General features: G+C 53.7%; 2 protein-coding genes across 4 annotated transcripts in view; one reads left to right on the forward strand and one right to left on the reverse strand.

Annotated features, from left to right (window-relative positions):
- Positions 1–5976, reverse strand: part of COL5A3 (collagen type V alpha 3 chain) — a 38555-nt gene extending 32579 nt beyond the window's left edge. The window contains exons 1-6 of one of the 3 annotated variants that reach the window (XM_034657739.1): positions 5687–5976; positions 1939–2100; positions 1655–1844; positions 1423–1579; positions 608–712; positions 139–288 (exon numbers count right to left, since the gene is read on the reverse strand). In XM_034657739.1, the coding sequence (XP_034513630.1) occupies positions 139–288; positions 608–712; positions 1423–1579; positions 1655–1844; positions 1939–2100; positions 5687–5774 (852 nt within the window). In that variant the 5' untranslated portion in view covers positions 5775–5976. The remainder of the gene's footprint in view (positions 1–138; positions 289–607; positions 713–1422; positions 1580–1654; positions 1845–1938; positions 2101–5686) is intronic. The other 2 variants (XM_011227681.3, XM_034657740.1) reach the window with 2 other exon arrangements.
- A 1610-nt stretch (positions 5977–7586) lies between these two features.
- RDH8 (retinol dehydrogenase 8) lies at positions 7587–13915 on the forward strand. Its single transcript, XM_002921383.4, has 6 exons — positions 7587–7689; positions 10375–10536; positions 11167–11346; positions 12540–12633; positions 12965–13148; positions 13255–13915. Exons 1-6 carry the CDS (start codon positions 7587–7589, stop codon positions 13468–13470), a joined length of 939 nt encoding a protein of 312 aa, XP_002921429.3. The 3' UTR covers positions 13471–13915.
- The last annotated feature ends 1408 nt before the right edge of the window (positions 13916–15323 follow it).

Consider the following 15323-nt stretch of genomic DNA (forward strand, 5'->3'; position numbering starts at 1 on the left):
ATCAGTCAGCTGAGAGAGGTCAAAGGTCAGGGATTGGAAACCAAAGGCAGAAAGCTTGGATGAGGCACCAGCAATCAGTGGGAATCAGAGACCAGAGGTCAGACAAAGAGCAGAGGTGAGTGGCCGCAGATCCCTTACCTGGTTCTCCAGGGAGCCAGGAGGTGGGCTTGGCGTCAAAGTTTCCTTGTTCTTTTTCTTCCTTCCCTTCCCTTTACGACCTCGCCCTTTTTTCCTCCCTTTTCCCTTCCCCTTCCGTCGAGGAGGAGTTTCTGACTCACTCTGGGGGACCTGTGAAGAGGACCCCCATCAGGTCCAGAGCCCCTCAATGGAGGCCCCATTGCTCAGTCATCTGGACCATGCTGGCACATGGCCCATTGGTCCTATGTTTTGAAACCAGGGCTCACTCAGCCCTGTGACCTAAGGTCAGTCATGATCTGGGCTAGGAATCACTCAGTTATGTGACCTAGGTCAAGGTCACTCATGCCTAGGATCTTTTTGAGGGCAGGAGTCACTCTGTCCCATGGATAGGGGTCAGAATTCACTCACTCCTGAGACCTGGAGCCAGGGATGAATCAGCCTGTGACCTCAGGACAAGTCCTTCACTCACCCCTGTTGTTATAGGGTCCAGGTTGTCACAGCCAGGAAGGTATCGCTCACAGGCCTGGAAGGCAGCCTGAGGATCTGGGCTTATCAGCAACTCCTGAATATCTCCCTGGGGAGAGGATGGGGGTCAGGGAAGGGAGCCACAGGCTGACTCTGACACCCCATCCCATGCACCAAGGCTCCCTCTGCCCAAAGCACCCTGAGTATAAGGAGGGGGTGGACCCACCACAGCCCCAGCAATCCCTCTGCCCCTCAAAATTCAGAGGAGGAAGATTCTGTCATGGTCACACCAGATCACAACCACAAACCATACCCCACAACACCTGTCCTATCAGAGGCACATTTATTCCTTTGCTCTCAGGCACATGGTGACGCCTAATCTGTGTCAGGTGCCCTTCCGGGCTTTGAGGATAAGGAGGGGAACAAGAGGGATGGGGTCCGTGGCCCATGGAGGGGACACAACTCACAACCACACACAGTACAGCCACCACACCAAAAACACATCGGCCACCAGCCACACAACGCCAGGCCTTGCCAGCACCCAACATCACAACTGCCTGCACACAGTCACACACCATCATAACAACCGGTGTGGTCCTGCGTCACCAGCTTATTCTCCCACCGCAAGTCAAGTGTGTGCCGTCATGCATGATTGTTCTGTGGCTCTACTCTCACCACGGAGATGCACAGTGATGCATGCCGCTCCCTCTTCTTAGCTTCCTGGCACAAAGTTGAAGCTAGACATCTCTCTTTCCCTATCTCTTCTCCCTATTCAGGCTCCCATCCTCTGCCTCAGTTCCCCTATCACTGAACCCCTACCTCAAAAGTCTCCTCCCCAAGGTCCTGGGTCCCCAACACAGTGAGTCCAGCTGTGCTGATGAATCGAGGCCCCTGGCCCAACGTGGGGGGCTGAGGCTCACAGTCAGCCACCAGAGTCACCATGCTGCCATCCACACTGACTGCCACACGGTGCCACCTGCAAGGGGACAGTCTCAGTGGGGGGTGCTTCTCACCCTACTTCTCTCTGGACCCCAACTTTCCCTGTACTCACCTGCCGTCCATGAGATTGACTTGCTGGGGGAGGGGGCTGAAGGAGTCACCTAGGAGGCCCAGAGCTGGCCCCAGACTGAGGCCCAGTTGCCGAGTACCACTCTCATCATAAATGGATAGAAGGACAGATTGGTTGGCTGGCTGGCCCCGCAGAGTGATCAGCACGGAAAAGTTCTCAGGAAAGTGCCCGTCTGAAAGGGCAGAGGGAAAGGGGCAGCTTAGATGGCCTAGCAGGGACCCATGCTCCCAGAACGACCCTCTCCAAGCCCTCCTGCACTGACTCACCTGGAAAGAGCTCCCACGTGGGGATGCCAAGTGTGCTGGCCTTGCCAACCCTGAATGCCCGGTCACCCTCTGGGGCCCGCTGGGGGCAGAGGCCAGGCCCCTCAAGGACCCCAGCCTGGCCCCCTCGCACACCCAGGGCCTTCAGCACATCCACAGGGCCTGCTGTAGAGAGAAGCCAAGGTGCAGGCAGTTAAGACAAACCAGGACTCCAAGTGAGTAGCTCAGATTTAGGGAATTTGGCCTTCCGCTGTGTTTGTGGGTCAGGGAGAAGGAGCAGGCCTGGGACCTGCACCCACCTCACCACCCCACAGCTGTTCCAGCTTCATCAGCCTGTTGACTCCTGTTTTTTATTCCCCCCGCTTGGTCTTCTGGTGAGGGGAAAAAAAAAAGAAAAGAAAAGAAAAGCTGACCTACTTCTGGGATGAATCAAGGCTTCCTGGCCTGAGCCCCAGAGCCAGACTGTCCCCTTCTCTGCACTCCCCCGCACCAACTCCCTGGGGCTGCTTCCCCAGCCTGAAGCCCCCTGCCAGGGGAAACCCACTTGGAGAGGAGGGGCTCCTTGTGTGTCTTCTTCCTCCATCTCCACCCTCTGACCTCCTCCTCCTTTAACCACCACTTCCTCTGAACTCCTCCTCCCCGACCATCATCACTCATGATCTGCTCCCTTTCACCACTACCTCTCCTGATTTCTTCCTTCTGACCTCCTTCTTGATCACCATCACCCATGACCTCCTCCCTCTGCCTATACCAGTCTCCTCCATCTGACCTGTGACCTCCCCATTTTATCACCCTCTCTGACCTCCTCCTTACAACTACCTCTCTCTAATAACCTCCTGACCTCCTCCCTCTGACCCTATCCCTCTTATCCCAGGAAAGGAAGGAATTGGTCTGGCCCAACCAGATCCGAATCCAGGCCATCCTACCAGCCCCACCCCGCACAGCAGGCCAGTGCTAAGTGGAACCACATGGCTTGGGCAGGGGAGGGTGGGGGCTTCCCCTGGGCCCAAAGCCCCTGCCTGCTCTCCCCTCCCCCCAGCAGACTGTCCCACTGACCCCCTGACCCAGCCTCTTGGCAGGAGCTGGTTCTGTCAAATCTGCCCATGACCTCACCCTGGGGGCGGTTCTGCTGACCTCACCATTGGGAGTCAGGGTGGGGGGCCAGACTTGGGGGAGAAAGGGGTGTGGATGAGGGACCCCCATCCCTCAGCTTCTCGTGGGTCAGACCCTCCTGGGTCAGACCCTTTATTCTCCAGACCTTACAGACCCTTATTCCAGCCTCAGCTCACTCTTGCCCCCAACTCTTGTTCTTTCTTTCTTCTCTCCCCCTCCCTGCCCTCTCTCTCTGTCCCACTTTCTGTGCTGGTCTTTCCAGGTCCCTCTCTGCGTCCAACTCTGAATCAGTGTCTCTCTCTCTCTCTCTCTCTCTTACTTCCTAGCTCTCTCTCTTTCTCTGTCTATTGGTATTTCATAGATATATATCTGTGTGGATTACTCTCCCCAGACCTCTCTCACTCTCTCTCCATCCACGCCCCCCAATTCTGCTGCCACCACCAGCCCCCGCTCTAATTGCCTGTTCTCTGGCTGAGCTGTCATTAAGAGGTATTTGGGTTACAGTCCCCTGGGACTAAGATCTGGGCTCCCAGGCTCTGTCAACCACAAGGGTCACTCCCCCACGGAATGATCATCCCAGCTGCCCCCCCAGGCTGGGGCCCAGTGGAGGGCTGAGATCTATGACTCCATACAGTGCGGCTCTCCTCTCACCCAGACCCCTGTCTCTATGCTGTGGGAAGGGGTGTCCTGTTGACCAGCTGCTCATTCACATTGAAAAAGTCCTTCCCAGCACCTAACCCAAATGTCTCCTGCTCCAATCCTGCATCTCCTCTGTAATGACCTTTCAGAAACTGACTGCCCTTTCTTTTCGTGGCTGGCTTTGTGACAAGGAGACACACAAGAGGCATTGAGTCCTGCCTGCAGGGCCAGAGGGTGGGGGTCTGTCAGGGACCCAGCCTGACCTTCCCCCACACTCTCCTCTGTGCTGGTCAGGGCCCCAGGGAGACGTGGGTTGGGGTCTAGGATATGAAGGGAGGCAGGCAGGGACTAGGCTGTGACATGGCTGGGATCTCCTCAGAAAGGAGAGCACAGGTGTGAGTGTGTGTGCCATTGTATACATGCATGAGATTGTGCAAGCATGTGCGTAACTCCACATAGACCAGGGAATGGCTGAGCACGTGATTTGTGGATGTGTCAGTGTGCGCCAAGTATCTGGCTTCCGATGGAGAGACTAGGTGCAGTTGTCTGGTGTGGCTGGACGTCCATGTGAGTTGTGGTCCTGGCAGTGAGTAGGTGATGCAGGTGAGTCTGTGACCGTAATAGATCAGACTCGAGATGGGGGAATGTGGTTATAGGTGAGAGTATGGCCAAGTCGGGGATTAGGTGACTGGGTGCGAATGCTGACCGGGTTTCGTGGACACCAGTGGAAGCACGTGCCAGAGCTGCATGGCGTAGGAGGGTGACAAAGGCTGTGACCCCGTGGCGGGTGGCTGCTGGGGTTGCCTGGGGCGTGGGCACCGGTGTTTAACATTCCTGGTGTCCCAGAAGGTTATATTCTGAATGGATGCCTGAGATTGCACGACTGTGTGGATGTGTGAGCATGGGAATGGGACATGCGCCAATTTGGGATAATCCACGTGAGCGGGCACCTCCCTGGACTCCAGAGAAAGTGAGAAAGTGTAGGACGGTATCTCTATGTGTGTGTGTGTGTGTTGGGGGGCTGAGTTCACATTAGGGAGGGATTTCCAGAAGGGCTTAGCCCAGGCTCTCTGAAACCAGGGATGCCACTTGAGGGACCACGACCTTCCCAAACCCCTGGGCGCCCCCAACCCCGAACCCTGCGGGGCGGAGCGCGGCGTCCAGCCAGAAGCGCGCAGCTGGGCGTGCGTCAGCGCTGACTCACTCGTCCGGCGGCCCCCGGGACCCCTTGAGGCCCCTGAGAAATTCGCCCCGCGCCCCGCCCCGCCTCGCCCCTCACCGCGGCCCTCCCGAGGCCCTGTCCATGGTGCTGATCCCGGCTCTGGGGAGAGCGGGGTGGGGGGAGGGGAGAGAAGTGGGAGCAGAGGAGGTGGGGGCGCGCCAATTGGAGGCAGAGGAGGGAGAGGAAGAATAGGATGAAGCCATTAGGGCAAAGGAAACTCTGAATTCCCGATTACCCCACTCCCATACTCGTCCCCACTCACCATCACCCTCAGAATCATCCACTCACGTCCCCCTGGGCCATTATTTACAACCCCAAAACACAACCGAACTCCTCATCGGGTCGTCCAAAGACAATCACACGCGTAACACACGATTACTCTCTAAGTCAGCCCCACACAGACACACCCACAACCGACAATCACACATTTGGCCATCGCACATATTCATACAATAATCGTCAACTCCCACACACAATTTCCCACACACAATTTCACTTCAAATGGCCTCACACACATTGCTACACACACACCTATAAATTGCATTCATTCCAACGCATCCACCAGTAAAACTCGGTCACACGTTTCCCCCCTCCCCCCAGCTGTCACACCCACAAATCGCCCAGAGCCTGATACGCGCGCCGAAACACAGCACCCCGCCACGCGCAACACTCACGCCCGCCTCTCACGCCCCCCATTCCTGACTCCACCCCATCTTTTGGGACCTCGCTAGATCCTGCACTCCAGATCCGATTCCTATCTCCTCCTTTCCGGCTCACCGGCCTGCGTCCGGAGCAGAAGCTGCAGCGAGGCCAGAAGCAGACAGAGGCCGGCCCGCGGCTGGCCCAGGCCTCGGCGACTCCCCATCCCGGCGGGGCCCACACGCAAGGCGGGGACCGGCCGGGGCGTCTACGGGGCGCGGCGACTCCTAAGGCTCCGGGCACTCACTAGCCGCGGCCCGCTCCACTCGGGCTCGGCAGGAGACTGCAGGAGACCCCGCCCTGGCCTCGCCCTGCGCTCCAGCGCCCGGCCGGGCGGGGCTCGCTGAAGGAGGGGGGTGGCTGACAGCTGGTGGAGGAGTTGGGAAAGTTTGTGTGGAGCGCTGATTGGCCGGCTAGAGCTGGAGCCCTGGGCCGGGAGCAGGGCCCTTCTTGCCCCACCCCACAGTGGAGGAAAAGGGTCACTCCCACCCAGCCTTAGAATTCGGGGTCCCAGACTTACCCCAAACCCTTTCCTCCTAACAGCCTCCCTCTAAAGAGATCTTAGCCTCATTCAAACCTTCAGCCTCATCCAGGCCCTAGAATTAAGGCCTTATACAGCTTTATTCCAAATCTTTTCTGTCTCACCCAGGCCCCCAGATGGGGTCCCAGCCTGATGCCAAATTTTCACCGACTTGCTTTACCCCAGTGGCTTAGCCGCACAATGGAAGGTACCAGCTTCATCCCAGGCCTTCCCTTCATCTCTAAATAAAGAATCCTCATCCCACCTCCAACCTCACACCCGATTACAAAATGGTGTTCCCAGCCTTACCCCAAACCCTCATTTCTCCACCCAAATTCCAGAATTGGATGTCCTGGCCTCACCCCCAAACCTTTGACCCAGATTCCAAAACACAGCTCTCAATTTCCCCCAAACCCATTTCCATCCCTAGCCCTCTTCTCCTCTCTCCCTGATTCAGGTCCCCACATGGATGCCCTAGCCCCAATTCCAAATCTTCACATACGCCGCCATTAAATGGGAAAGTCTGGCCCTCCTTCAAAACAGGGCACTGCCTTCGGGAGAGGTGGATACCTGCCATTCCTGGGGTGAGGTAGAGCTGCCCCTCACCCTACTGGGACCCCGCACTGTGAAGCTCGCTCCCCCCAGGGGGTCACATGGAGCTGCGTGTGCAATTGAACTGAACGAGTGCAGACTTGCGGGATCTGAGGGAGCTTCTGCAGGGAGGAACCTAAGGGGCGTATCCTGGGCCCTGAACTGCCCTGCCCTGGGGAAGAGGGAGAAGCCGGCAGTGTCTCCCTCCCAGCCTCTGGCTCCACGGACAAAGAGTGTCTGTGTCCCTGGAGAGGAGGGGTGGGGCCCCATCTGGCCTGAGGGTGAAATGGGGGCTGTGGGGTGGGGAGAAGAGAGGTAATCTCCCCAAGCGGCTCCTCCTCCCTCCTCAGGGACCTCAGAGGCTAAGACTTCTCCTGCTATAAGATTCTCCTAAAGAGAGTGCCCTGCCCTGCCTTGCTGGGAAGTTCTTCATAGTCTACCCCCATCTTCTGACACATCTATGCCCATTCTCCTCTTTGAAAGGAACCTTCTGGGACCACACTCTTTGTCCTTTTCTCTCACTCTTTCCCTCTCACCAGAGATTCTTTTCCCAGAATAGACAGGGAGAGAATGCCCCTGCTAATTCCCCCAGCCCTGATGATTTACAGTCATATAAAAAGACCCTAGTTGTCAGTGTAGCAGCGAGAAGAAATTTTTAACAGATAAAGGAAAGAGGCTATTTTGAGGTTAAAGATCCCCCCCCCCAGCTGCCTGCCCAGGGTCAGTTCAGAATTGGTGTCTTCCGGGGCCCCTTCACCTTGCAGGGGATTGATGGGAGGGTGTCTAGGAGGTGGGGGATGAGGCAAGGATGGGTGACGGGAGTCAGGTGCTGGCCAGCAGAGGTCACCCATCCAGGGAGGGATCAACATGGCTGACGCACCCCGGACTGTACTGATCTCAGGCTGCTCCTCGGGAATTGGCCTGGAGCTCGCAGTGCAGCTGGCTCATGACCACAGGCAGCGCTACCAAGGTTAGAGGCCCAGGGTGGGGCCGGGAGGGGCAAGGGTGGGCATGGCTTCTGAGGACCTTCAGCCCTCCTGGCACCATTTCCACTAGCCCATCCCATCAGCTGTATGTGTGGGCTTGAGGAGGACCCAGGACACATGGAGGCCCCCTTCCCACCTCCGCTCATGAATCATCCCCTCATCCCACAAATATTTCTTGCGCACCTACTGGGTGCCAGGCACTGTTCCAGGTGCTGGAAACACAGCTGTGAATAAAACAGACAAAAATCTCTGCCCTGAGCAATGGTGTAGTGAGGGAGGGGAGGGACGACAGACAATAAACAGATTTTTTAAATTGTGTAATATGTCTAGTGCTAAGACATGCTCAGAAGCAAAGCAAAGTAAGTGTGCAGTGTAGTAGGAGGTGGGGGGAGGTGATATTTTTTAAAGGGCTGGTGGGGAGGGCTTCCCTAAGGTTCCACTTGGGCATTCCCTAGTACTCCCCTCCCCCACCCCTCCCCAGATTACTGCTCCAAGATAAGGCTCTTAAGTGACCCTGACCTTGCGGGCTTAAGGGGTGCCTCTAAATCTAGAGCCTTAGCCTCCTGCAACTGTGGAGTAAATTGCCTCAGTCTGCACTCCACCCATGCGAGCCTCTGACCCAGAGCAGGACCGAGCTGAAGTGGGCAAAGGGCCACTACTTAAGAGGAGGCTGCAGGGGGCAAGGGCATTGCCCCAGTTGGCAGAGCGGCTTCTCCCAGCTCTGCCCTCTGTCTTAGAGACACACCAGCTTTGGATGTGACAGACTGAGGGCCAGTGTGCAGGGAAGCAGTTGTGCTGTGTGTGTCCCTGTGGAAAGGCAGATGAGTGTATTAAACTGAATGAAGGATGTTTATTGAGTGCTTACAACGTGCCAGGTTTGATCTAAATGTTGTGCATCTAGTAAGCCATTTAATTCCCATATCACCCCTATGAGGTGGCCACCAACGTTAGCCCCATCTTAGAAATGAGGAAACTGAGGCACAGAGTGCCCAAGATCCTTGCCCAAGGTCTCCCCACTGGAAAGTGGCAGAGCCTGGATTTGAACCCAGGCAACCCAGCCCCTGGGGCCACACTTGTCACTGTATGTAGATGTGTGTGGTCCCATTCATCTGTGCAACCCTCGTGATTCACACAGGCCCACAGACTATATGAACATGCCCCCCAAGCCTGTGCATGTATGACTGTGGGTACAGGCATGAAGGGTACGAACATGTATACAGGGGTTTAAGCTCAGCATTCCAACAAACCCAGGTTCAAATCCCAGTTCTAACACTTATTAGTGGTGGGACAGGCAAGAAAGTTCATTTCGTTAAGCCTCAGTGTGTTAATCGCTATGATAGGGATAATAACTTTACCTACTTGTTCTGGCTACTATTGCTAAAGTACAAATCATTCCAAAATTTCTGGTGTAATAGAACAACGGTAATCATCTGTCTCTCATGGTTTACAAAAGTCATAAACTTGGAAGGGTGCAGCTAGGCAGTTCTCACTCAGGGTCAAAGGCTACAACTAGAACAGTGGGGGCTAGTCACAGGCTGGGACAGGCATCCCTCTTCTAACAATCTCAGGTCTTCTCCATGTGGTCCCTCTATCTGGCTAGCTTGGGCTTCCTCCCAGCATGGTGGCCTCAGGATAGCTGGGCTGCTACAATGTGGCTGAAGAGTGAACATTACAGAGGCATCTGGGTGGCTCAGTCAGTTGAGCATCCGGCTCTTGGTTCCAGCTCACCTCATGGTTTCAGGGTCGTGAGATCAAGCCCTGCATCTGGCTCCACATTCAAAGTGGAGTCAGCTTGGGATTCTCTCTCTTCTTTTCCCTCTGCCCCTCCCCTACTCCTACTCTTTCCCTCTCTCAAATAAATAAAGAAAGAAAATCTTAAAAGAAAAGAAAAGGCATGAACGTTACAGCAAACAAGGCAGAAACTGCAATACCTTTTCCTTTTTCAACCTAATCCCAGAAGCCACACGATGTTGCTTTCACCACATTCTATTAATTCCCAGCTAGTCACAGATTCAAAGAGAGGGAGATGAGATTTCAGGGCTTCAGGGGGAGCAGCAAAGTTCTCAAAGAGCATATGCGATGAAAGATGTTGTGGCCATCTTTGGAAATAAGTCCGTTTCCTAATCATAGGGTTCTCATGAGATTAGAGACACTTATAAAAGTGTCTGGCGCAGTGTTTGGCACATAGTAGATCTTCAGTAAATTGACAGTTCTGTGGGTGATGTAGACATGGCTATTTGTATTTGCACGCACACACAATGCACATATATTGACCCTGAATGTGTATGCATTTCTTTTCTCAAGGCAGTATGTCTTATATTTATTTTATTGTCTTACTTACTGGACTATAGATTCTGTGAAGGCAGGGACTTTGCCTCTTATTTCATGCAGTAGTCTCAGCACCTAGAATAGGGCATAAGGTGTACTAAGTAGATGCCCAGTAAATGTGGGATGGAGGGATGGAGGGATGGAGGGATGGAGGGATGGATGAAAGTACATGTAAATACACGTACACAGTATGCATGTGTGGTTGTGTAGTGAACGTAGGTATGGAAACCTGTGGGTCTCCATCCCTCTGTGACTGCTCATGCCAGATCATGGAGATATATAAGTGAATGCACAGGGGAAAGGAACCCAGTGCTTGTCCCAACTCTGCTTTCTGTCCCCAGTGGTGGCCACCATGAGGGACCTGGGAAAGAAGGGGACACTGGAGGCAGCTGCTGGGGAAGCTCTGGGGCAGACCCTCACCGTGGCCCAGCTGGACGTGTGCAGTGACGAGTCAGTGGCCCAGTGTCTCAGCTGCATCCAGGGAGGGGAAGTGGATGTGCTGGGTGAGACTGAACAGCCCCTGGGGTCACCCCCCCTTCCCTGACCTAAGCACAGATCCTCCTTACAGTGAATCCTCTCCCACGTCTGAGCACCAGCCTTCTTGCTTCACCAGCAACCTCTAGCCCTGGACAGAAGGGGTAGACAAGCTGGCTAAAAGCCCAGGGTACCAGTGTATTAGGGTTACAAGAAATAAACTGAGTCCTGGGGGTAGGGTGAATTTTACTGAATAGAACATCTCACATTTGGGGAAAACCATATGTAGTTGGAAAAGTTATTTGGTTAGTCATTTGGGGAAGGGAGCATGATGAAGAAGCAACACATGATCCCTCAACGACCTTCTAAGGAGGGTGGGTGTGGCTGTTTTGATGCAAATTGGGGTCAGAGCTGAATTGCTCTTGCATTATGGGTAGGCGGCTCCCAGCAGCCCTTCCCCCGACCCAGGGTTTGGGGTCCCCATAGCAAATGCTAAACTATATGTAAAGATCATCAGGGCTCCACATTTGTCCACTCAAGATACTCTGGACTGGCCCTGAATTTGGAGTAGGGGGTGGGATAATTCAGGGAATGTCCCTAGAAGAGTGACACTAGGAGGGTTGGGGGGACCTCAAGGTAACTTTCAGTCCCCTCCTTAGTGAATAATGCTGGAGTGGGCCTGGTGGGGCCCCTGGAGGGGCTCAGCCTAGCTGCCATGCAGAACGTCTTTGATACCAACTTTTTCGGGGCTGTCCGTCTGGTCAGAGCTGTCCTTCCTGGCATGAAGAGAAGGAGAAAGGGCCACATTGTGGTGGTCAGCAGTGTCATGGGGCTGCAGGGTAAGCCCTGGGGACCCATCCCTGGGAAACTTCCTAGTATCTGGCCCTCCCCAGGCTGGAAGAATGGCAAATAGGTTTTAGCTCATATTCCAAATGAGCCTATGTTGAGAAGGATTCTGAAGCTCTCTAGGAAACCTTTCTGGATTAGATTATGTCTGCCATGCTGCAAGAATAGGCAGTAGTGTTATAAATGCTGCCAGTGGCCATCCACATTCAGCATCGACCCTACTTCTGGATACCCCTAAAAAATCTCTCCGGACCATCTCCCCAAAACCAAAGGAACCATCCGTACTCCTTTTTATTTATTTATTTTTTTAAGTAGGGGCCACGGGTGTGGAGCCCAGTGCAGGGCTTGAACTCACAACCCTGAGATCAAGACTTGAGCTGAGATCAAGAGTCGGACGCTTAACCGACTGAGCCACCCAGGCGCCCCAGAACTCCTTTCCTGTGACATTTTCCAGCCAAATACCTCTAACCAAGCCCCCAGAGACGTCTAGCTGTGGGGCTCTGAGGTTCTGCAGTAAGAGAGAGCAGTGATTGTTTAGCGATGTCTGCTATTAGCCTACTACGGAGACCACCTATTTGCCATCCATGCTCCTGGGTCTTTCCTCCTTGAACCCCTCTAGACTCCCTTCCTCCCCCTGGAAATGCTCTGGGGTCTGCCCCCACCTCCTCAACAGCCCCCTGAAGAATCCACCTTATTTTGTTTGTTCAAGAATCCACCTTATTTGTTATCCGGTCATGGGGAATCCGTAACTACTACTCAGTCCCATCTCATTGGCTCCTCTTCCAGCTGCACCTCCTGACCTCAGGGGCCACATTCACTGTCAATGAGGACAGATAAGAACCCTGCTGAAAAAGACTTGCCCTCAGGGACCCTGGCAATTCTATGCTCAAGTGGCCCAGAGGTTTAGAAGATGGAGGGAAGTAGGGTTTTCCAGGGCTAAGGGGAAATGGAGCACTGGGAAGAGGCAGCACATGGCACCCCAAGACAACCTCACTCTGAGCGTACGGGCTCATCCTTCAGCATACTCCCATCACACATGCATACACTCATCATGTTGGCCCTAGATATCCCCCCATTCTGATCTTTAAACCCTCTTTGCTCTGTCTCCTAAAGACCCCATGTCCCTCTGGACCCACAAGCCCATCGCCCAGACCCCAAAGGGCCCAACCTCCTCCAATCCTCTCAGGTGTCGTGTTCAATGAAGCCTATGCAGCCTCCAAGTTCGCCCTGGAGGGGTTCTTCGAAAGCCTGGCGGTCCAGCTGCTGCAGTTCAACATCTTGTGAGGCGGGCATTTGTGTAGTGATGGGGGGGAATGGGAGACGGTGGTGGACAAAAATGAAGGAAGGGGAGGTGGTGAGGGGAAGTGGGCTGGGAAGGCAGTGATGATGGGAAAAACAAGGCAGTGGTGAGAAAGTGGAATCAGGAATGAGGGAAATGGAGTTATCAGAAGAAGGTGGGGCAGTACTGGGGATGGGCAGTGGAGGGGCTGGGGGAGCCAGGAAGGATGAAGTAATGATGAGAGAAATGGGGGGAGAGAGGAGGAGAGGGACAGTAATGGGGCAGCGATTGGGTTGAGGTACCAGACCCCCTACCACTCCCGATGTCCCCAGCATCACCCTGGTGGAACCTGGCCCGGTGGTCACTGACTTTGAGGGGAAGCTCCTGGAGCAGGTTTCCACAGCCGAGTTCCCGGACACTGACCCTGACACTCTGCACTACTTTCGGGATTTCTACCTCCCTGCCTCCAGGGAGCTCTTCCGCTCCGTAGGACAGAGCCCACAGGATGTGGCCCAGGTGAGTGGGGAACCCAGAGCCCCAAGACATGGCTCAGGTATGTGAGGGTGCCCCATCCTGAAAACCTCCCTCCCCGAATCCAAGAGCTCAGGGCTCCACCCCATAGGTCATTGTCAAGGTCATCAGCTTGGCCAGACCACCCCTGCGCAGACAGACCAACGCCCGATATGCTCCGCTGGCTGCGCTCAAGGCGGTGGACCCCTCAGGCAGCCTGTACGTGCACACCACCCACTGCCTGCTCTTCCGCTGGACACGCCTTCTCAACCTTGGCCTTCGATGTCTGGCCTGCGGCTGCCTCCGCTTCCGAATATGGCCCCGGTGAGCAGAGCCTCACCCAGCCCTCCCCACCAGCCAGACCTCTTCAGTTTACACCCATCTCAGGGGCCAGGACAGACCCATCCATCCTTCCTTCCTTCCTTCTTTCCTTCCTTCTTTCCTTCAGCAAACTCTGCCTCACCCACTCTGTGCCTGGGCATTGCCGGGACCCCAGAAATTCCTCAGCATTCATGCACACACCCCTCCATGGTGAGGGCTGGGGCAGAGAGAGGGACCCTTGGACCCTGGGCTGAGGAGCCCAGACAGAGCAAGGACCTGGAGCTGTGTCTGGGAAGGCAAGGGAGGCTTCCTGGAGGAGGGGACATTGTTGCTGGACCTTGAAAAATGAGATAGACTGCCTCACTCAACCTCTGTACTTTATTATCTTGGGCCTGGGAATACAAGGATGATCTAAAACCCCCTCCACATAGAAATGAGTTGACGAAGGGGTCTTCAGACTTTTCCGGTCACACACTCCGTCGGCAAAATGTTTGTGCACTCACCAGCAGTGCATGTATATTTTTTCATAAAATATATATTTGTAACCACTAGCAATCACTATATTAAATATTTAATAAAGCTCAATTCCTTATGTCTAAATAAAAAATTAAAAAAGCAGTAAGCTTCACTTCACACCCATTAGAATGGCAGCTATAAGTAAACCAAGCAAACAAACAAAAACTCCAGAAAACAACAAGTGTTGGTGAGGATGTAGAGAAATTGCAGCCCTTGGGCACTGCTGGTGAGAATGTAAAATGGTGCAGTCACCATGGAAAATAGTATAGTAGTTCCTCAAAAAACGAAACAGAATTAGCATGTGACCCAGTAAGTCCATTTCTGGGTATTAACCAAAATTTTGAAAGCAAGGTCTCAAAGAGATGTTTGCACACCTGTGTTCATAGCAGCAATATTCACAGTGGCCAAAAGGTGGAAGCAACCTTGTGTCCATCAACAGAAGCCTGGATAAACTCAACGAGGTATATCCATACGATGGAATATTTTTTAGCCTTAAAAAGGAAGTGAATTCCAACACCTGCTACAACATGAGTAAACCTTGAGGACATTATGCTCAGTGAAATAAGCCAGACGGGAAAAAGACAAATACTATCTGATTCCATTTAGATGATGTCCCTAGAGGAGTGAAATCCACAGAGACAGGAAGTAGATGGTGGGGGGGGGCGGTCAATGCTTAGTGGGAAGAGAGTTGCAATTTTGCAAGATAAAGAGTTCTGTGGATGGATGGTGGTCATGGCTGCATGACAGTGTGAATGGACTAGATCCTAATGAATTGTACACTCAAAAATGGCAAAGATGGTAAATTTTGTGTTGTGTATATTTCATCACAATTAAAAATTTTTAAAAACCAATAGGGGTCCAAGTTTCTTGGCCCTCGTGTGGAGAGTTTGGAAGCAAATGGACTCTGGGTGTAAATGCAGACCCTGCCTCTTGTTCACTGGGTGACCCTGGGCCAAGTGACTTCCTGGTGTCATCTTCCGCAAAGCAGAGCTGACAATAACAGCACTGAAATGACAGGAAAAGCACCCTGCACTGTTTTTTCCATTTCACTTGGAGTTCTAGTGTGGTTCATGTTTCGCTACCACCTTGGAATGCCAGGCTCCAGGCGAAGGTGTTTTAATTAATGTTTGCTCTTGCAGCCTTATCAGATAGAGGCACTCAGAACCTGCCCAGTTCATAAATGAGGAAACTGAGGTTGTCCCGAGCAGAGGGGAGGGGCAGGAATCCAGCCTAGGTCTGTCCAACTCAGTCTATGCTGGTCCGCAGGGGTCTCTAGTAACCTCTTCTAGGAAAAGAGAAACTGAGTCCAGGACTCGCAAAAGAGGTCTGAGTGAGTGCAGAGAT

The sequence above is a fragment of the Ailuropoda melanoleuca genome, chromosome 4, assembly GCF_002007445.2.
Source record: "Ailuropoda melanoleuca isolate Jingjing chromosome 4, ASM200744v2, whole genome shotgun sequence".
NCBI classification, from domain to species: domain Eukaryota; kingdom Metazoa; phylum Chordata; class Mammalia; order Carnivora; family Ursidae; genus Ailuropoda; species Ailuropoda melanoleuca.